Genomic DNA, 20,928 nt, shown 5'->3' with positions numbered 1-20,928 from the left:
GTAAGCCGAGTTTCACTTATGTCCTTTCACAATAACACTCCTTTTGACTTTCGTTATTGATAAAGAATAAAAAAACAATGCAAAAACTCACACCAAAACGAGCACTTTATATTTATATGTTATTACAAAAATATATAGTGGTAGTTTGTTGTGATTTCTCCTTAGTATGTGAGATAAAAATGCAGTTTGTCTTTTATTGTGGTTGACCCTGTTTGTCATGTGACATCATAGTTGGACGAATGGGAGCACAGAGCTTAGAGTTTGCGGAAGTATGAGGACGCTCATGTGTTTTGAACCCTTTGAAGCGTTTAACAGTAAATAAATACATTTTCGTAGATTTCTTGTTGGCCTGCGTGTTAAATATAACATTTCTTATATTGTGTGCAGATTTTTAAATATTTATAAAAGCTTAAATTATGTCTAAATCAAGTAGATCGGAACCCAAAGAAAGCGACTCGAAACCGCTGCCTATTTATCATCATAAGTCTAAACTGATTCGAGCTGTAAAGGATAGTACATTTTTAGTTGTAACAGGAGAGACTGGCTGCGGGAAAACCACACAACTTCCTCAATATCTCCACGAAGCAGGTAGCTACTCTTACTTCATCTAGTTTCTTTACTTTTTCAATAGGTTTTCCCTTATCTTTGTCATTTACTTTTTTACTATACCGTATGCAATGCTGTTATTTTGTGAAGTGGAAAATTATTATATTTAATTCTTATGCACAGGAAATATCCTACTTCTGGCATCTTTTGCATGTCTTCTTAAGTAATTTCAAGGTGCATTACATAACATTTTTGTTGGGGACTGCCGCCTGCTTGTCTACACGTAGAGATTTGCCTGGAATATTCTATAGAATGGCTTTAAACTGACGCCAACAGGTCTGATCTGTGGAAAGACGACCTTACTCACAGCAGAATGCATGTTCAAGGTATTTTAGCTATATAAGAGCTGACATTTAATAAATGCAAGATAAATGTATATCACCATAATGTGAAATATTCCAAGCAAAGCAATAACATCGCAATGGAGACAAGTACCAGAAAAGATAAATATAGTTCACCTTTAATACTTTGTCTCCTGTGATTGGAATTGAGAAACTTTGCTTTTATTATACTAGTGTAATATTTTTTTCTGTTTTAGGATTTTGTAAAAATGGAAAAATTGGGATCACTCAGCCTCGCCGTGTTGCAGCCATCACAGTGGCTCAGAGAGTGGCTCAAGAGATGGGGTACACATTGGGAAAAGAAGTTGGCTATCAGGTCCGCTTTGATGATTGCACAACTGAGGTGAAGGAGACAAATTCAAAACCATGTATGTTTAAATCACAATCTTATATTTGGCCTTTTTGATTTGAAAATAATGCTTGTGCACACAGGACACAGAGGTCAAATACATGACTGATGGCTGTCTGCTCCGTGAGGTCCTGGCTGATCCTGGACTTTCTCAGTACAGTGTTGTGATCCTGGATGAGGTTCATGAGCGCAGCCTTAACACAGTGAGTCACACATTAGACTTTAAAGGTCCTTATATTACACAAAACAGATTATTGTGGGTTGTTAGTCATTGGTAGTGAGAACATTGTTACCTCATCATAAACCTAGAGCTGTGTTTTTTGTTCACACATGTTTGAGTATTACTGGATTATTCTCTTCAAAACTCAAAATAATCTGTTAGACCTTGTGATGTGATGTAAAGTTATCATGTTTACAGCTACATTTTATTCCAGGACTGAATCATCCAAATGATTGTAGTGAAGGTGTAGGTGAGTTTAAAAACACAGTGGAGCATTTTCTGTATTACCACATGACATCACAAGGTGGAGTGTTTTCTGTTTGAGAGAATAATTCAGCCTAAATATGCAGGGTTTGTATGTTTAACATGTGTGAATGAAGCAAAACACAGGTCCAGGTATGTTTCTGATGAGGAAACAATATTATGACATACAGTCGATGACAAAAGTCTTGTCGCTTATCCATTTTGTAGAAACAAAAGCTTATAACCTGACTTTAAAATAATTGATTGGTTTTAGAAATGTCTCATATGAAAGCTAAAACCCTCCCAAATTATGCTCAATATACTAAAATAAATTTGCTTGACTGAAGAAAGATTGATCATTTAATAAACACAGAAAGGTCAGATTTTGGCAAGACAAAAGTTTTGTCGCCTACAGAAAATTGAACAAATAATTTACTTCAAATACAAAAATATGTTACATAACATCAGTGAATTAAGTAGTGGTGCTGTGAGATCCATATTTAATATCTTGTATGACTTCCATGAGCTCGAAGGACTGCATCCATGCGGTTCGACAATGATTCATACAATTTGTTGATGAAGTCATCAGGAATAGCAAAGAAAGCGTCTTACATGCCTCCCAGAGTTCATCAAGATTCTTTGGTTTTGCCTTCCATGCTTCCTCTTTCATTCTACCCCAGACCTGCTCAATGATGTTCATGTCTGGTGACTGGGCTGGCCAGTCCTGGAGCACTTTGATCTTCTTCACCTTGAGAAACTTTGATGTAGAGATAGAAGTATGCGATGGAGCACCATCCTGCTGCAAAATCTGACCCCTTTTATGGTTGGGAATGTAAGAGGAGCTAATACTTCTTGATATTTTAGGCTATTGATATTGCCTTCCACCCTGCAAATGTCTCACACACCCTTATACTGGATGTAACCCCAGACCATGATTTTTCCGCCACCAAACTTAACTGTTTTCTGGGTGAATCTTGGATCCATGCGGCTCCAGTTGGTCTCCTGCAATATTTGTGGTGGCTGTGATGTAATTCGATCGAGGATTCATCTGAGAAATCCACCTTCTGCCACTTTTCCAGTGTCCATCCTTTTAGCAGGCTGTGGGCCTTGGCAAATTCCACACGTTTTTTTAATTGCCTTTTGTTTAGTGCTGGTTTCTGTGCACTGATTCGACCATGGAGGCCATTTTGAGACAGAATTCTACAAACTGTTCTGGTTGACACAGGGACTTGAGGTGACCAGGCCTGGTGGAGCTCTGCTGCAGTGGAAAAGGGGCTGGCCTTGGATTTTTGAATCAACAAACGGTCCTCCTAAGCAGTTGTCTTGCGGGGTCTGCCGGACGTGGGCTTGTCAAAAACATCTCCAGTCATTTCAGATCTTTTTCTTATTCTTTGTACTTGACGCTGAGACACATTGAAGGTGTCAGCCACCTCAGCAGTGGATCTGGTCTTCAGCCTCTTGATAATTAAGGCTTTGGTCTCAGGGTGGCTCTTAGGCATGTTGTCAGAGGTCAAGTTGCAGTTGATGTGAAGGTCTGGTGTGCTGGGGTTCTTTTTATACACACCCACTAATTGATTGATCAGTAATTGATCACAGGTGAGGCTGTAATCTAGGATTGGGTGCATCATATGACAAGGCAACAAGACTTTTGTCTTGCCAAAAATCTGACCTTTCTGTGTTCATTAAATGGTCAATCTTTCTTCAGTGAAGCAAATTTATTTTAGTATATTGAGCATAATTTTGGAGGGTTTTAGCTTTCATATGAGACATTTCTAAAACCAATCGATTAATTTAAAGTCAGGTTATAAGCTTTTGTTTCTACAAAATGGATAAGCAACAAGACTTTTGTCAGGGACTTTAGATCAGAAATTGCATAATATGGGACATTTAATTCATCTTATAATGTAAAAAAAAATACATACAATGCATCAAAATTTTCATTCTGTGTTATAGGATATTTTGCTGGGCTTATTAAAGAAGGTTTTTTCCAACCCTGATAAGGCCAATATGGGTCGTCGCCTGCCGCTAAAGATGGTGGTGATGTCTGCCACAATGGAAACTGAAAAACTCTCTGCCTTTCTTGGCAACTGTCCTGTTTTTGTTATTCCAGGAAGGACATTTCCTGTCAAATGTTCTTTTGGCCTAGCTGTTGGGCCTAAAGACACAGAGAGCACCGGTTATGTTAAAGAGGTACTCACATTTACACAAGAATTAGAGAAGTGTTTTAATTCTGCATTCTTTCAACAAGTTGCAGATTGCTAGTTAGATTCATTTGTTTCGTTTTCGTTGATTTCCAGGTTGTAAAGGTAGCTCTCGATGTGCATACCAGTGAAATAGCTGGAGATATTCTAGTATTTTTAACAGGTGGGTTCTTAAAATTCTTTACCTGATCATGCAACACCTAAGCTCTGTTGAATGAAGCACATTTTCATTAAATGTTTGAGTTTTTTTTGTACAGGTCAAAATGAAATTGAGCGAGCTTGTGACATGCTCTATGAGAAAGCAGAGAGTATAGATTATCGCTATGACGTACACGACCGGACAGTAGAGGGCCTTCTTATTTTGCCTCTGTACGGCTCCATGCCTACAGGTGAATATAATACTATGAACGTGACTAATTATAGAGATTGGAATTGTGTGTTCACACTATTTCATATTTTAATTCAATTATTTAATTTAAATAAATTTAATTGTAAGCTATAAGGGGATGGGGTTTGCATTCACTTAAGTTTTTGATTTTGACACAACGGTGTGTTAGATGTATTCACCAGTCCTTCAGGAAGGAGTTGATGCAGAGATCTTCTATTTGTGTTTTAATATAATTTGGCTAGTCTTAACTCTATCGAGATGCTGCATCCAAGGTGGTAGATTTTGCCAATACATTCGACCAAATGTGTATGTTATAACTGGAACTCAGACAGACTTTTATTTGTTTGCATTATGGTCTCTCATAGATCAGCAAAGACAGATTTTTCAGCCTCCGCCTCGAGGAATCAGGAAATGTGTTGTAGCCACAAATATAGCAGCCACTTCTCTGACCATTAATGGTATCAAGTATGTTATTTCAAACCCTTTTCTCTTTATTTAGCATAAATGCAGTCACTACTGTTATAATAAAACTTCTTGTACAGGTATATCATTGACAGTGGATTTGTGAAACAACTTAATCACAACTCAAGAGTCGGCTTGGACATCTTGGAGGTGGTGCCTATTTCAAAGTAAGAACCTAATACTTGTAATGTGTAACAGTGTGTAATAAGAGAGATGTTTAGAGTAGGACTGCAATTTAGGACAGCTGTATTTTGATTCTCGCAAATTATACTTTTTATTTGGCTTTTGTCTTCATAGAGCTAATAATGATGAAATATTTATATTACATTTCAAATTACAGCAATATGTTAAATTTCTTTTTAATAATAATACTGATGTGATTTTCATTAGATTAGATATTTGAATCATATTTTAAAACTCTAGTTTTAAGTGTTTTTGTTTATCCTGATGAGAGTCTTACCGGGACAGATTTAGACTGGATTTTGGGGGGATTTTTTGTGATTAGAAGTGAAGCGCAGCAGAGAGCCGGCCGTGCTGGAAGGACCTCAGCTGGAAAATGCTTTCGAATCTACACCAAAGAATTCTGGGAAAAGTGTATGCCTGAGTACACCATTCCAGAGATACAGAGGACCAGTCTCACTGCAGTGGTGCTCACCTTAAAATGTCTTGGAGTCCATGATGTTATCAGGTAAGTCAGTATTTATTTTATTTCTTTTCATAGTTTGATATATTTTTATTCATAGTCAACAAAAACTACGTATTTGCTAATTTAATACAAATAACGTAATATTTACAGTTGTATAACAGACATAAAAGACAATAAATGCTGGATGGAAATGTTTAAAGTCATACCATGGAACATTCCTGCCAAAGCAATAACAGCTTCATGGAGTGCAGCCCAGTGCACCTTTAAGGATCGATATAAAACACCAGTACTAGATTGTTTTGTATTAAATCATTAAAATATAGGATAAACATTTTTATTTGTACTTTTACTACTGTATATCTTTAACTTGGCTATTTATTTAGATTCCCTTATTTGGATAGCCCAGAGGAACGATTTATCCTTGAGGCACTGAAACAACTGTATCAGTTTGATGCGATTGACAGGTGAGTTTATCAGTTTATTCTTTCTTTCTTTCTTTATGTATTTATTTATTTGTTTGTTTATTTATTTATTTTGGGCAAGTAGAGATTTACATTCTTAAACAGTGGAACAAATAATTCTTTTTACCTTCCCAAGAAATTTAAGGAGAATTTAAAGTTGCTTATTATGTTGTTTATACTTTAGAAGAGGGCGGGTAACTAAACTTGGAGAATTGATGGTGGAGTTTCCGCTACATCCAGGTCTGACCCGGGCGGTGCTTAAAGCTGCCTCTTATGGATGCCCAGACCTGATGCTGCCAGTGGCTGCCATGCTTTCGGTAGAGAACATCTTCATTCGACCAGGTCAGTTCCTAGTAGGGGTGTCACGATAACAAAATTTTGTCTTATAGTTACTGAAAAGAAACTTAACGATAATTTATGATTATTGACACTATGATCAAACAACAGTGAAATCATTAATTTTATTCCACTCTTGTTGTCTAATTGAGTAACATTGCCTAAGTATGTGCCAGCGTTATAGAATCAAATTTTTTGAAAGAAAAAGAAAAGTTAAAGGTGCGTTGTGTAAATTTCTCTCAAATGCTTTTCTCCATGGCAGTGTTTTCTCTTTCTCTGGAATGTTTCACAGTATGATATCAAACCTTTCTTCATGGACACCAAAGTTACAGGCCAGATCTATGGAGGGGCAGCCCTGTTCAGTCAGAATTCCAGACAGAGTAATGACATGTCCATATGTCTGTGTAATCCCTGTAATCCCTCTATGGACATATCCATAGAAACAAGCAGTTGATACATAGTGCACCTGTAATGTGACATAAACAGAGAGGTAAAATTATATTATGAATTAAACATTTAATTATCCATCCATCCATTTTATTCCGCTTATCCGGGGCCAAGTTGTGTGGGCAACAGAGACTAACTAAGCAGAGACTCCCAGGCTTCCTTCACCCCTAAACATTGAATTAAAGAAAGTTATTATTTTTTGGTTGTTAACATGATATTCTGAACTGAATAATCAGGATTTATCATTTTATGCTTATAGATCTAAGAATGTGCTATAAAGAACAAGCACATCATAATTAGTTTCTGGTTTTCATTTAAGCTCTTTTACATTTGTTCAGAATCTGTTTGTGTTGAAATCATTTTTTCTCCTGAAGGTCACCCTGAAAAGCAGAAAGAAGCAGACCAGAGACACCGAGAGCTGGCTTCAAAAAGTGGAGGCATGAATGATTTTGCTACACTTTTGAGTATTTTCCAAATGTGTAAATCCAGGTTTGTAATTAAACTGTTGGAGGATGATAAAAAGTAAAGTAAAGAAATGCCCATTGCTGACCATGTTCTGCATTTCATAGTGAAAAGCCATCTGCCTGGTGCAAAGAAAATTGGATCCACTGGAGGGCGCTGAAGTCAGCCTTTAGTGTTGAGACACAGCTGAGAGAGATCTTCCTCAGACTACAGCAGGTGTTTAATTTTACAATAGTTTAAAAAAAATAATTTAAAAAAAAGAAGGAAATTATCACTGATCAAAGTGTGTTTTTCGTTTATAGAGGAGTGATTTTCCAGTTGAATCATTTGATGGTAATAAAAATGAGCTCTTCAGACGATGTCTATGTGCAGGATATTTCACAAATGTTGCCAGAAGGTATTTTAATTGTTCATGTTGATTTATTAAAAACCATAGATTACATTTGAGGAGTTATTGCCAAAAATGTTATTATGAAAATGTTCACTGTACAGGTCTGTTGGAAAAGCATTCTGCACAATGGACGGCCATGGCTCCATGGTTCACATTCACCCATCCTCAGCTGTAAGTTAAATTTAAAGGTGCACTATGTAACTTTTCTGATGAGGTGTAGTAGGTGTTTAGTTGGTGTTCTGTACCTGGTTGTCACTATGGAGATGGAAAAGTTTAGTACACTACTGGAAACTGGAAACTTTAAATAATACATAGTGCACCTTTAGTAAATTAATGTTTGTTCGGCTATGGATACGTGTATCTTTATAATGATGATTTCTCTTTCTTACAGTTGTTTGAAAATGAGAAGGATTTGGACTGGGTGATGTTTTATGACGTGTTGGTGACCTCTAAAGTCTACATCAGGACAGTGTGCCCAATCCGATACGAGTGGGTCAAGGATTTACTGCCAAAGCTTCACGAGGTGGATGTTTATGAACTCAGTAATGTGGCACGAGAAGAAGTCACTGAGGAAGAAATGGCCAAATGGGAAAATAAGGAAGCAGCAAAAAGACAACAAGGTTTTAGTGTTTAACGGTCCTATATTACACTAAATTCATTTTTGTGGGCTTTAAGCCCTATTATATAGGTCAGAAAATAATGTAATATGAGCCCTTTTAATTACATCTAGTATAAGCCATAGTCTTTTTTGTTTAATGTTAAATTACTAATCTATAAATATGTTACTTTGACAGAGGCAGCAGCTGAGGAAGCTATGAAAAAGCTGGAGAAAAGAAATGACGACGCTAGTGTCAGTGATGCTCGTGCTCGATACCTGCAGCGGAAGCAACAAAAACAGAGCAAAGCAAAATAAAACATTCTGTTTTTTTATGTGTTCAAATAAAAATGATACTTTCTTATATTTCTTTTCATTTCTTTATATTGAGATCAGGCATCATCACAAACATATTTATTTTTAAAGCTCTTTTTAACCAATCCCATCACTAATGTATTTAACGGTGATAATCAACACACTCTGTTAAGGTGTCCTATGTGGTGAATAGTCCGCCACCTGTTGTCTCCATGTACTTGCCTAGAATGTTACACCATGTGGCATTAAAATAGCTAATCTGTCTTGCATTCATTATATATTAATTGCTCAGTAATACCCAAAGAGTCTGGTAATACAGAAAATGCTCCACTGTGTTTTTAAACTCCATACATCATCACTACAATCATTTGGATAATTTCACCTTTGGAATTGCCTAGCACCATTGCACAAAAGGTAAAAGGTTACTATTAAATTGAAAAGTACCGCCTCATGACATCACAAGGTGGAAGATTTGGAGTACAGGCTAAGGGTTACTCAAATGTGTGAAAAAAGAAAACACAACTCCAGGTATATATATTTATATTTTTATATTTATTATATTAAATATTTATTATTGTTATTTATTTATATATATATATATATATATATATATATATATATATATATATATATATATATATATATTTTTTTTTTTTTTTTTTTTTTTTTTTTTTTTTTTGACTTAATATTCTAACATAGCTTAAAGCTCACAGGAGTAAATTTTGTGTAATATAAGACTTTTAAGGTTTCTGAAGAAATAAGAAATCTCGGGGTAATAATGGACTCAGACTTGAACTTTAACAGCCACATCAAATCAATAACATCTGCAGCTTTTTACCATCTAAAAAACAGCAAAAATCAAAGGTTTACTGTCTAGAGCAGACTTGGAGAAACTTATCCATGCATTTGTCTCCAGTAGATTAGACTACTGTAATGGTCTGCTCAATGGTCTCTCCAAACGAGCTGTGAGACGCTGCAGAACATCCAGAATGCTGCACCTCGGGTCCTTACTCGAACTAGGAAGTACGAGCACATACGTCCTGTGCTCAGGTCTCTGCACTGGCTTCCTGTGCCTCAGAGAATAGACTTTAAAGCAGCTCTGCTTGTGTACAAGTCTCTCCATGGCCGAGCACCAAAGTAAATCTGTGACATGTTAGTGTCATATGAACCATCTCGCACTCTGAGGAGCTCAGGGACCGGCCTCCTGCTGGTGCCCAGAGTCAGGACTAAACAAGGGGAGTCAGCGTTTCAGGTTCATGCAGCTAAAACCTGGAACAGTCTTCCTGAACATGTGAAACAGGCCTCTTCTGTGATGCTGTTTAAATCCAGGCTCAAAACATTTCTGTTTAACTGTGCATATAACTGAACGGTTTTCATACCTCACTCTTCTCTCCAATTTATGTCTCTCTTTTTTAATTTTAATCTTCATGATTATTTATGTTTTGATTTGTTTTTATTATAATTTTAATGTATTTCTTATTTTGTAAAGCACTTTGAATTACTTTGTGTACGAATTGTGCTATACAAATAAACTTGCCTTGCCTTGCCTTGATGTGTGGTAGGTGTTTGAAGAAACACATCTGTATAGCACTTTAGAAAAGGTGACAAGACCTCATTCACACTTGAACCCCCTTGCCTTCACACAGATTCCTTCAAGAGTTGGGTGACCAGTGTCCCTGTTTACCCGGGACAGTCCCAGTTTTGAGCCCCGCGTCTCCAGTCCTAGCAGATTTATCCAAAACCAGTGATTTGTCCCAGTTTTATCTGATACCTGTCAGTAAAGTGACAGTAAACAGTAAAGAGAAGCATAAATTGTCATTTCTTCAGGTAAAATATAGGAAAGCGTGCTTAAAAATGACCAAAACACAAAAAAGAAAATTTGACTATACTGACTCGCATTAGTGCTGAGTGCATAACAATTTTCCTCAATTACATACTCGTTTCACAATTTTAATAGTACTAACCAACCCAAACCAGGGATGTCCCAGTTTTGTTTTGGGTTGTTTTTTTGTTTTGTTTTTTTTTTGTTTTTTTGTCACTCTATTCAAGAGCAGTTTCATAGACGTGTAGCACTGTGGGGGGCATGCTGTGGGGGTCTGGGACATGGTCTGGGGGCGGTGGGTGGACTGTCTCTGGGCCGGCCCGAGCCTGACGTCACTTCCGCTGTTGAGTCCGCGAGGTGCTGCGCTGTCTGTGGGACGGAGGAGACTGCTCAGCCCTCAATTCAACACACAAGCGGATATAGACATGAACATTTAGTCAAATAACAATCGTTTTATTAACACACACAATCCAGAGGTCGGAGGCGTGTGTACTATCGTTCCTTTTGGGCTGGTTTGCGTCGGCTTGCGTGGAGCACTGCAGCAGCGCGGAGGAGCACGCCGCCGCTACTGTTGTTGTGAGTGAAAAAACAAGCTCGGAGTGTTAGCTGAGCGGTGTGATCATTGACAGAGTTCAATACACACTCGCTTTGGGCGCTCGGAGCGGACTGCGGCCAACCCAGGCACGTCTACAAGAAGCCCTTACATCTGAAACTGAGGTAAGGAAGCACCGGCGCATGGAAAGCTTCACTGGCCAAGTGACATGCTAAGTGCTAACCCTGGCTAGCTGCCCTGTTTGGCCGTAATGCGGTCAGCCTCTGTCCCCTCTGAGGTCCAGCGCGCCTTGGGTTTTACCAAAACAGCCAGGGCCGCAGCCAAAAATCTGCTGTTCTTGACTCCATCGTGTGTAATTGTAGGCCATGCCATTATTTTCATGCTTCTTATTATGACAACAAACGAGCTGTTCAGAAACTCGTGGTGTCTACCTAAAGTACAGTCAGTCATAGGTGAAAACATGTCTCCTTTACAACAGCTGGAGGTGTTGTTCAGGAAACGAGTAATATTTAGGTAATAAAACTTGATACAGGCTCACTTACCATGCCATTCCAAAGAATTCAAGGATAAAATAATAATATAGTTATGAAAATCTATGTGAACAGACCAGATTTTTGGATTTGCAGTAATTGTCCAGAAAATGTACTGAAGTTGAAGTACCTGTAGAGGTGACAGGTGGTTCCATCACTATCACTTAAACCTCCTGGAAAAAACTCAAATGTTTATCTCTCTTGTCATCACTGTAAATAATGGTCTAACTCTGACTCTACATGATTTATACTCAAGTTAAAACTCTTTAGACTAAACAGAAAGACATGACGATTGTGCATATTTCAGCATATTCTTTTGACTTTCAGCTCTGAGAAAACAGGAATGAGTGAACTGCTGACAATACTCTGAGATAAGCATCTACAGAGAAAGTCCTGTTTTTCCTGGCTGTATTTTAATGTTAAACATGTCATAAAATGTGTGTAGTTTATTATAATGTGTAAATTACATAAATTATGCTTCAACATTGGTACGCTGTTTGTAAATATGTACCTGGTTTTATTGAACCTACCAGTTTGTTTGTTTGTTGTTGCTAACTTTTTCTGTTTGCCTGAATGGCTAAGGGTCATCTCCTCACAGTGTGTTAAATTCACTTTAATAAAATAATGTTTTGATCAATGATCTTGCATTTTTACAGTAGTAAATCCGAACCACAGGCAGCAGACATTCAAAACAGACACAACTCTCAGTGTTTTTCCGGCCCAGACCGTATTGTGCCCCATCATGAATGAGGTCACTGTTGTGAGAGAGGGATGGCTCCTTAAGAGAGGTAAGAGCACCTGTGAGAAGCATTAAGTCCACCACAAATCTGTATTAACTCTTTATATTTTCCCAGGTGAATATATCAAAACATGGAGACCTCGCTATTTCATTTTAAAGACTGATGGATCTTTTATCGGCTATAAAGAGAAGCCTGAGGTGTCCAGCGATCACAACCTCCCGCCCCTAAATAACTTTTCAGTAGCAGGTTTGTTAAACATTCAAGTAAAAAATATTTTAAAGTGTAAAAGTGTTATTTAGCCTGAGTCTGGTCTTATTCTGTTACCTGTGCACTGTAGAATGTCAGATAATGAAGACAGAACGGCCAAAGCCTAACACATTTGTCATTCGGTGCCTTCAGTGGACCTCCGTTATCGAGCGCACCTTCCACGTCGAGACCAATGAAGAAAGGTAACATTTCCTTTTACCAACTGTTTATTTAATCGTTTTCAGCTATTTACTCAAATCTCTTATATTGATCTTAATGAAATGAATAAGGAATTTGTGTTTTCAGTTGATAAAGATAGTAGCCCCCTATAGTTTATAAACAAGATGTGTGTAAAATAAATTATACTTAAAGCTTGTAGTATTGTTATAAACATATATTTAATATGTAATCTTTGTTTTTTAATTTGTACTGGCAAAAAGTGACATTTATACTCAAAAAATGTTATTAAATCAAACAATTCAAATATGTCTGGCTTATGCCGCCATAGTCTCTGTTTGTAGTATAAACCTGTGGATAACACTGGATATTATCAACATAAATGTGATGCTATTTGTCTTTTGTTGTCCCTTGCTAACTAGATTGTGTCTGTTCTCAAACCTCCTCTATTTGATTTTCTCTGAGCTTAAATCGACAACAGATTTGACAGGGCATTGGACAGATTTAATAAACCTGGTTTATGTTTTGGGGCTGCTCAGGGAGGAGTGGATGCGCTCAATCCAGGCTGTTGCCAACAGTCTGAAGAGCCAGCAGCAGGACGAGGAGCCTATGGTCATAAAGTACGGCTCTCCCAGCGACAGCAGCGGAGCAGAGGACATGGAGGTGGCAGTGTCCAAGGCTCGCAACAAAGTGGTCAGTAGTGTGCAACACTGTTGTAGAAAAACATTAAAAACAGAATGAGGTGGTTTTAAGTTTGAGAGCGTATTTCTCAAAAGCCTTTGATCCTGCTTTGCTACAAATGTTCGTCATCATTCAATTATTAAATTATTGCTTGTTTTTATTGGTCAAAAACACCTTGATAAACATTCATACCATAAATGAGCTCGACTCTCAGTAGATCTGACCTGTAACTTGGCAATCGCACACTCAGCTTGTCTCTGTTAAGATACATATACAAGCTTACAGTGAAACATTCCAGGCAAACATCTCCATGGAGACAAGCACGTGGTGGACTGTCCAACTGATAAGTTACATAGTGCGCTTTCAACAAAACTATTTAGGGATGTGGGGAAAAAAAAAAAAAAAGTTGAAAGCAAGAAGTTTTAAACTGTCAAGCAAGAATTTAACAAATACATTCAAAACCTGCTCCATTGGCACAATAGGTTGTTTTATTTTATTATTTAAAAAATCAGATTAGATGCCATTAACTGTAGCCATTTTTTGTTTTTGTTGAAGACGCAGAATAGTTAAAATCTAAATTTGAAATTAATTTTAGATTTAGTTTTTGTAGCAGTATCTATAGTTATTTGCATCAGCATAGCTCTGTCTTAAGTGTTTTAAGGCAAACTGGGGAAGTGACATGGCATTTTTGAAAAGTTATTTATTAATTTATTTTTCCAAAACAGACATTGCGAGTTTAACATTAATGAGTGAGTGAAATGTTTTTCTTCAGTGACCTGTCAGTGATCTTATGTTTTCTATGGCTAATTTTTGACCCCGGCCTCTCCACAGACCATGAGTGATTTTGATTACCTGAAGCTTCTCGGTAAAGGCACTTTTGGTAAAGTCATCCTAGTGAAGGAGAAGGCCTCAGGGATGTACTATGCCATGAAAATCCTCCGCAAAGACGTCATCATTGCTAAAGTTTGTGCTCAACACACGGTTCATTGTTACAATAACTCTGGAAATTTTATATAATTTCTTTATGACCATTTGTTTAGGATGAAGTGGCCCACACTGTTACAGAAAGCAGAGTACTTCAAAATACAAGACATCCCTTTTTAACTGTGAGTGTTTCTAACAAAGTAACAACCAATTAATTTAATGTTATATTATAAACATTTTTACTTTACTGTTTTCCACAGACTCTCAAATATGCATTTCAAACCCACGACCGGCTATGCTTTGTGATGGAGTATGCAAATGGAGGAGAAGTATGCTTTTTAACTACGTGTTATTTAATTAATTGTTGGTGATCCTATATTTTATTACACGTCTTTTCTCCTCAGCTCTTCTTCCACTTATCTCGAGACCGTGTGTTCACTGAGGACAGAGCTCGCTTCTATGGAGCTGAAATAGTATCAGCATTAGAGTATTTGCACTCATGTAATGTTGTTTACAGAGATTTAAAGGTACTTGAATTATAATAATGTTAACTAACCATTTATTTCCATGTTAATAATTCAATCAATTTAAATGTTCTTGTTCAGCTGGAGAACCTGATGCTAGACAAGGACGGACACATGAAGATTACAGACTTTGGCCTTTGTAAAGAAGGGATCACAGATGGAGCCACAATGAAGACTTTCTGTGGGACTCCAGAGTACCTAGCACCAGAGGTAACAATACTTACAGTTTACTGGGTTTCAGAATTGAACAGCAAGTTTTTATAAGGTATTTAGAAATTTTCTTAAGTCACTTTTGCTGTCCCATTTATATAGATATAGATATATATTACATATATATATATTATATATTTTACCTCCATTGGGAAACCAAAGTATGGGACCACTCACCCATTTACACACACATTCATTCTTTATACAAGTTACGGCTGTTAAAGGCCCTATTACAAAAATTTAGTTTTGTGAGCTTAAAGTCATGTTAGAATGTTGCGACCTCCTCAAAAACATCTGGAGTGGTGTTTCATTTCATTTGCACATGTTTGAGTAATTCTACATCTCCAAAGCTCAAAATGCTCTGTTCCATCTTGAGATGTCATGTAGCAGTAATTTTCAAGTTAACAGCTACCTTTGACCTTTGTTCTGTCAAGATTGGCAATTCCAGGGCTGAAATTACTTAAAAAACACAATAGAGTACACCCTGTATTTCCACATGGCATCGCAAGATGGAACAGATTACTTTCTGATTTATGGGAAGCACTCAAGCCTAAATATGCAGGATTTGTTTGTTTAAACGTGTGAATGAAACAAAACACAACTTCAGGTATGTTTTTTATGAAGAAACAACATTAAAATATAGATCCGAAAAATGGTGTGACAGTCCTTTTTTTGAATGTCCCAGGTGTTGGAAGACAATGACTACGGGCGTGCGGTGGACTGGTGGGGTTTGGGCGTCGTCATGTATGAAATGATGTGCGGCCGTTTGCCTTTCTACAACCAGGACCACGAGCTCCTATTTGAGCTTATTCTGATGGAGGAGATCCGCTTCCCCAAAAACCTGGGTCCTGATGCCAAGTCCCTGCTGGCAGGTCTGCTCAAGAAGGACCCCAAGCAAAGGTAGACCACCTCCCACCATTGCTACACAGCTCGTGCTATCTTTCTATAGTTCACTTTTAATTCAAGTCATGCTAATTCTAACTTAAACCTTGATATTGGATTTATTTGTTGTCATATGATGATTTTTTTGTTGTCTTTTTAACAGTTGTTGCCCTTACCAATATATCACTTAGATTTAGACAAACTTTATTGTCAACCAGGGAAATTATTTTAACACAGTAGCTCACACACCACAATATTTTATAATGACAAAGAGCAGAAAATATAAATGGTAATAATAATTTGGCTTGTGTCAAATAAGTCATAATTATACATTTAAAATAAAACTGGTGCAACTTCTATCTACAATGTATACAAGAGTAACAGAGGCATGAGGATTACGCCATGGACTAGAACAGGACCAAGCAAAGTTTACATTAAGATTAAACCGAGTGGGCTTAAACCAGAACTAAGCCCTCAGTTAACCTATATTGCATTTTACCTCCCTTTTTATTCAATTTTTATTATTATTATAATTTTTTTACAATTGTGGTTTCTGACTTGAATAATCTTGTCCTCACAATCCCTGGAGGCACTATTTCCCCCTCTATAAAATTATTACATTATCTGATCATTTGGTCCTGGGGTGCAGTTTGGCTCAAGTTAATGGGCATAAACATGGACATAAGTGACTGTTGTTTTGCTTGAACCCCCCCATGTTTGTCCTCACAGTTGGCTAATATTAGCACACTGGGTTCTGCCTGCAGGCTCACAACATTATCTGCTACAGAGGAAATGTGTTTAAAAACGGTTAATAAAAGACCAAAGAGAACATTGTGTCTTAAGTGTTTGTTGTCTATTTATTTTAATAGTGTTTTCCCAATTATCTAAGGAAATGTTGTTAACTCTGATGCTGTTTTTAGACTTGGAGGAGGACCAGACGATGCCCAAGAAGTGAAGAGCCACGTGTTCTTTATGTCAATCAACTGGCAAGATGTGATTGACAGAAAGGTTAGACCACCATAGTCTTTACAGAGAAATAAAATAAATTAAATTTGTGTAGAAGCTGTATTTTAACATTTCATTTTGTCGTTATCTGTTTTAGCTCATTCCACCTTTCAAGCCCCAGGTCACTTCAGAAACAGACACCAGATATTTTGACGATGAATTCACGGCACAAAGCATCACTATAACACCCCCTGATAAATGTGAGTAAATTGTTGATTTTTGGTGACACAATACAGTAACTGAAAAAAAATACATCTCAATCTCTTCATCACGGGACGTATTCCAGGATCATGGGTCGAGCTATTATTGATTTACTTTAGTATAGATTTTTATTGAATATCTAGCATATGTACCATCCGTGGTCAGGGGTGGGGAACTATTGAGATGTTGTTGCCTATAATTACCACAGTGTAGCATTAAACTTCATTTCTTAAAACCCATCTCCCTGGAGACAAGCAGGTAAGGTCAATAAGCTTGTAATGTGTTCAGTAGTTCTTCAGTAGTTCTGCAATAGTCTGGTCAATATTTGTCAAAAGTGAACTTATTTGTATCATATTTGCTTATATTCCAGATGACAGCCTTGATGCTGAAGATTCCGACCAGCGAACACACTTCCCTCAGTTTTCCTACTCCGCCAGCATACGAGAATGAGCAGGCAACCCCTCCCACTTCTACACACACATGTGCACTGCTGGGAAACACACAACTGGCACAATTTACATACTCACTCTGTCTCATTTGGGCAATTTAGGCATCAGATCTTTTTAAATGAAGACGCAGGCTGTGAATGACTGCAGAAGGTTTGTGTGTGGGAGACTGGCAGCTTTGTCAAGATATCCTCTCTTTCACTACACACACCACATTAAGGCCTTGACACTTGAGAACCAGGTTATGCCAGCAAGTTTTACCTTTTTACCAGCTGTACCCATACATTACCCTCTTATGTGTGAAGCAGTCCCAGCAATTTAGTTTTATAAACTTTAAAGATGCATTATGTAACTTTTTTTAGTGTAGTCTCCCACCTGCTTGTCTCCATGGAAATGTTATACCCTTAAATCATACTTACTGAGAGCAAGGCTGCATCCATAGATTTGATCAGTAACTTCACCCACACATGCCACTTTTTGTGCCCATGGAGGTTGATACATATGATCAGTCTGTATAAAGAAGTGGACTAAGGTAGTGTGATGTCACCCATAGCGTTTTGCTCCAGCCAAATGAAGCTTATGAGGCCAGCAGTTCAAAGATCAAATTTGGAGCAGAGTTCCATATTAGAAATTTATTTATGGACAAACTAGCAAAATAAAACCAGAGTGGGTTAATATGAACATTTTAACACCAAATGATGAGTCTCACTGTAGTAGTTACAGAGAGAGCGTTGACAGTTTTTCCCAATGTAAAGTCGACTGGATACAGTTGATGGAGCTGGAAGTGCCCCCATGCCCACTTCCTATTTGTTCTATGTTGGCTAGCGGGTTAGCTATGTGCATTTATATATACAGTCTATGCATAACATGCAAGCCCCAGGATCTAAAAATGGCTGCCCATTCATGTCAATGGGCCGAGCTCAAAGGAGCATGTCTCCAGATTAGCCTAGCCTGGCTAGGTACTTTCCAGTGGCTCCCTGCCCATTGAACATGCGCAGTAGTGCTCTTTTCTCCCACAGGCACACACGAATGCACAAAAGTGCACACAAGGAGCGCGGGTTTGCGTGCATTTGCTTTGACCAATCAGAGTGAGAGGAGCTAGCGTGGAGGAGAGCGTAGCCATAACTTACATATTAAAAAGCTGTTTTTAAAACAGCAGACTGATTTTGAGCTGAGAAAACGTTTATGATCTGAAAATAGGCAAAAATCATCACAAAATCCGACATTTTTTCAAGTTAAGTTGTAGGTGCCCTGTCAGCCGAACCCAAGTAGTTTGTGTTTACATTGCACTCTATGAGAAAAATCGTTTCTGGGCCGGGGGGATTTTTTCACTGAAGTACCAGTGAGTGGCCACTATGCCAACTCACGACAGCTACAAGCTAGCAATACAATATCCAGTTATTTAATAGATCAATGATGTTATGGAACATTTAAGCAAAGCAATAAGAGACAAGCAGGTAGCAGACCCTTCACTCAAAAAGGTACATAGTGCATCTTTAGAAACACAGCATTTTATGGTGATGTTTTTTAATAGTTTTAAATGTAAAGCCATCGAGTGCATAATATGTGATGTGCAGTGGTGACCAAAGTTATTAGTACACCTGACAGACAGGACAAAGGATCAACACCAAAGTTAAAAACTGAGTGCTTATGTTAATGCTAAATACGTAAAATGTTCGTTAACATACATTAAATATGGTTAATGTGGCTGCATGCCCCTCTATATTACTACTGCTTTGGGTCTATATTTAAGACTAATATTGTTGTTTCCTTTTTTAGCTTTTTTTTCTGCTGTTCTGGTTTTGACAAGGATATTCACAGTGAAATGGGTCTAACTGTTCCTCATAATATAGAAATGACCAAAATTTCCTAATTAGAAATGATAGTATTCTACAATTAAAGATATTTAGAGAGATTTAATTTATTTTAGTTAAAGTATTAACATAATGTCAGGTGAGCTAATACATTTTGCCACCACTGTTATTGGTTTTTCTTTACAAGTTCTAAATCATGTGTTTTAAGTTAGTAAAGTAGGAGTTAAGTGGGAGAATTGCTAGACCGGGTAACGCACGTCTGAGCAGGTCTGTAAAGTCTGTATGAGAGTTGTTGATTTTGAACAACCATTTTAACTGTGGCTCATTATGTGTTTCATGCATGTATGTTTCAAAACATCTTAAACAAGAGACCACACTACACAGCACAGCCTTTTTAAAGTTGCACTATGTAACTTTTCTGGTAAGCATGTAATACATTCTAACCAGAATCACCTAATCTAAATCCTGGCGTACTGCTGGAAAGTGAAGTATTTAAAGTGAACTTCAATTAAGTTTGACATTTGCATTGAGAGCTAAAATATGATTATTATTTTTTTAAACATTCCTTTTTTCCCATGTGTTCCTGAACGATGGGTTGCTATAGAAACCTGCATGGCAAATGTTTCACGTTGTGCTCAGGATAAAGATAAACCAGCCATTTCAAAACTTTTAAGGCCAGTTCTGTGAAAGACACAAATCCGCAGCATGTATATCTCTAATAAATATTAACTAACCATTGCTTTCCACGCTTCCAAGTTCAGTAATCTGTAAATTGTTAGGCACCATTGTACCATTCCTAACTGTGTTTTATGTTTAAATTATATTTTAATTTAAGCCTCTGAATGTTCCTGTATTTAAAGTGTGAGAGAGAGCTATTGTTGGTCAAAACCCACTTTAAGTGATTCCACATTTTACATTTATTCTATTTTTCTTGCTGTATCTAAGCTCTTAAATCAACGTTGTCATGCACCTGCACCAGTTTTCCATTTTTACATTCCAACAAAGCACTTTTCATTCTTGAATTCTCAGCTAAACTATGCCGCTTGAGAATTAGAAAGTATTTCATACATCAGCTGAGTTCCTTTTAAATGCCACAAAAACCTGTTTTTAGAGTCATGACCGCACAAGGTTTAGAGGTTTTTGACAGCGTTCTGAAGTGCTCATATTGACGCAAGCAAATTCCATATTGCTGGAAAAAAATATCACTTTTTTTATTTGTTATTGTTCATTATGTTAATTTTTTATCACTGTTGTCCATTTCGCAAATTCTTTTGACACCTGTATACGTTATATAAAGTATCTATATTAAAAGTTTTTAAACATTCCATATTTAAGTTCTTCATTGAATGTTTTCATCATGTGGCATTTCAGATGTTTGTTTAAAAAAGAAAAGAAAAAGAAGAAATTAACAAAAGCAAAAGACATTGCAAAAGAGTACTAGATAACTTGCCTGCGATCCAGAATACACACTTCTTCAAAATCAAACTGTATTAAAGGTCCTATATTACCTTTAAGTCGTGTTCTAATGCGCTGTCCTCCTCAAAACATATTCAGAGTTTGTTGGGGTTTTTTTTGTTTTGTTTTTTCCACACGTTTGAGTAATGCTTTATTATTAGTGGAGCACTTCTTGTATTGTGTGTGTGTGTGTGTGTGTGTGTATGTGTATGTGTATGTGAATGAAACAACAATATTCAAGGTATGTTTTTGAGA

General features: G+C 37.2%; 2 protein-coding genes across 3 annotated transcripts; both read left to right on the top strand.

Moving 5' to 3' along the window:
- The first annotated feature begins 258 nt into the window (after positions 1–258).
- dhx40 (DEAH (Asp-Glu-Ala-His) box polypeptide 40) lies at positions 259–8,514 on the top strand. Of its 2 annotated transcripts, XM_020926798.2 has the most exons (17): positions 259–588; positions 1,145–1,290; positions 1,380–1,499; positions 3,713–3,949; positions 4,057–4,123; positions 4,218–4,349; positions 4,714–4,813; positions 4,891–4,977; positions 5,316–5,498; positions 5,840–5,920; positions 6,102–6,259; positions 7,075–7,189; positions 7,270–7,378; positions 7,465–7,559; positions 7,655–7,724; positions 7,945–8,173; positions 8,348–8,514. In XM_020926798.2, the coding sequence occupies exons 1-17, from the start codon at positions 417–419 to the stop codon at positions 8,464–8,466; spliced, it is 2,220 nt and encodes a 739-aa protein (XP_020782457.2). In that variant the 5' UTR covers positions 259–416; the 3' UTR covers positions 8,467–8,514. The 2 variants fall into 2 exon arrangements, with proteins under 2 accessions (XP_020782457.2, XP_055004008.1); XM_055148033.1 differs by lacking the exon at positions 4,218–4,349.
- A 2,124-nt stretch (positions 8,515–10,638) lies between these two features.
- Positions 10,639–20,547, top strand: akt2 (v-akt murine thymoma viral oncogene homolog 2). The gene is made up of 14 exons (XM_020926908.2): positions 10,639–11,002; positions 12,025–12,156; positions 12,223–12,354; positions 12,446–12,557; positions 13,071–13,224; positions 14,044–14,175; positions 14,253–14,318; positions 14,397–14,465; positions 14,541–14,663; positions 14,742–14,870; positions 15,556–15,770; positions 16,673–16,760; positions 16,855–16,957; positions 17,329–20,547. The coding sequence occupies exons 2-14, from the start codon at positions 12,111–12,113 to the stop codon at positions 17,406–17,408; spliced, it is 1,449 nt and encodes a 482-aa protein (XP_020782567.1). The 5' UTR covers positions 10,639–11,002; positions 12,025–12,110; the 3' UTR covers positions 17,409–20,547.
- Positions 20,548–20,928: the final 381 nt, after the last annotated feature.

This window comes from Boleophthalmus pectinirostris, unplaced genomic scaffold, assembly GCF_026225935.1.
Source record: "Boleophthalmus pectinirostris isolate CB_2022bp ecotype Guang Dong unplaced genomic scaffold, ASM2622593v1 HiC_scaffold_9, whole genome shotgun sequence".
Classification (NCBI taxonomy): domain Eukaryota; kingdom Metazoa; phylum Chordata; class Actinopteri; order Gobiiformes; family Gobiidae; genus Boleophthalmus; species Boleophthalmus pectinirostris.
The sequence above is the reverse complement of the archived record's forward strand: the minus strand, read 5'-3'. Positions and strand labels throughout refer to the sequence as shown.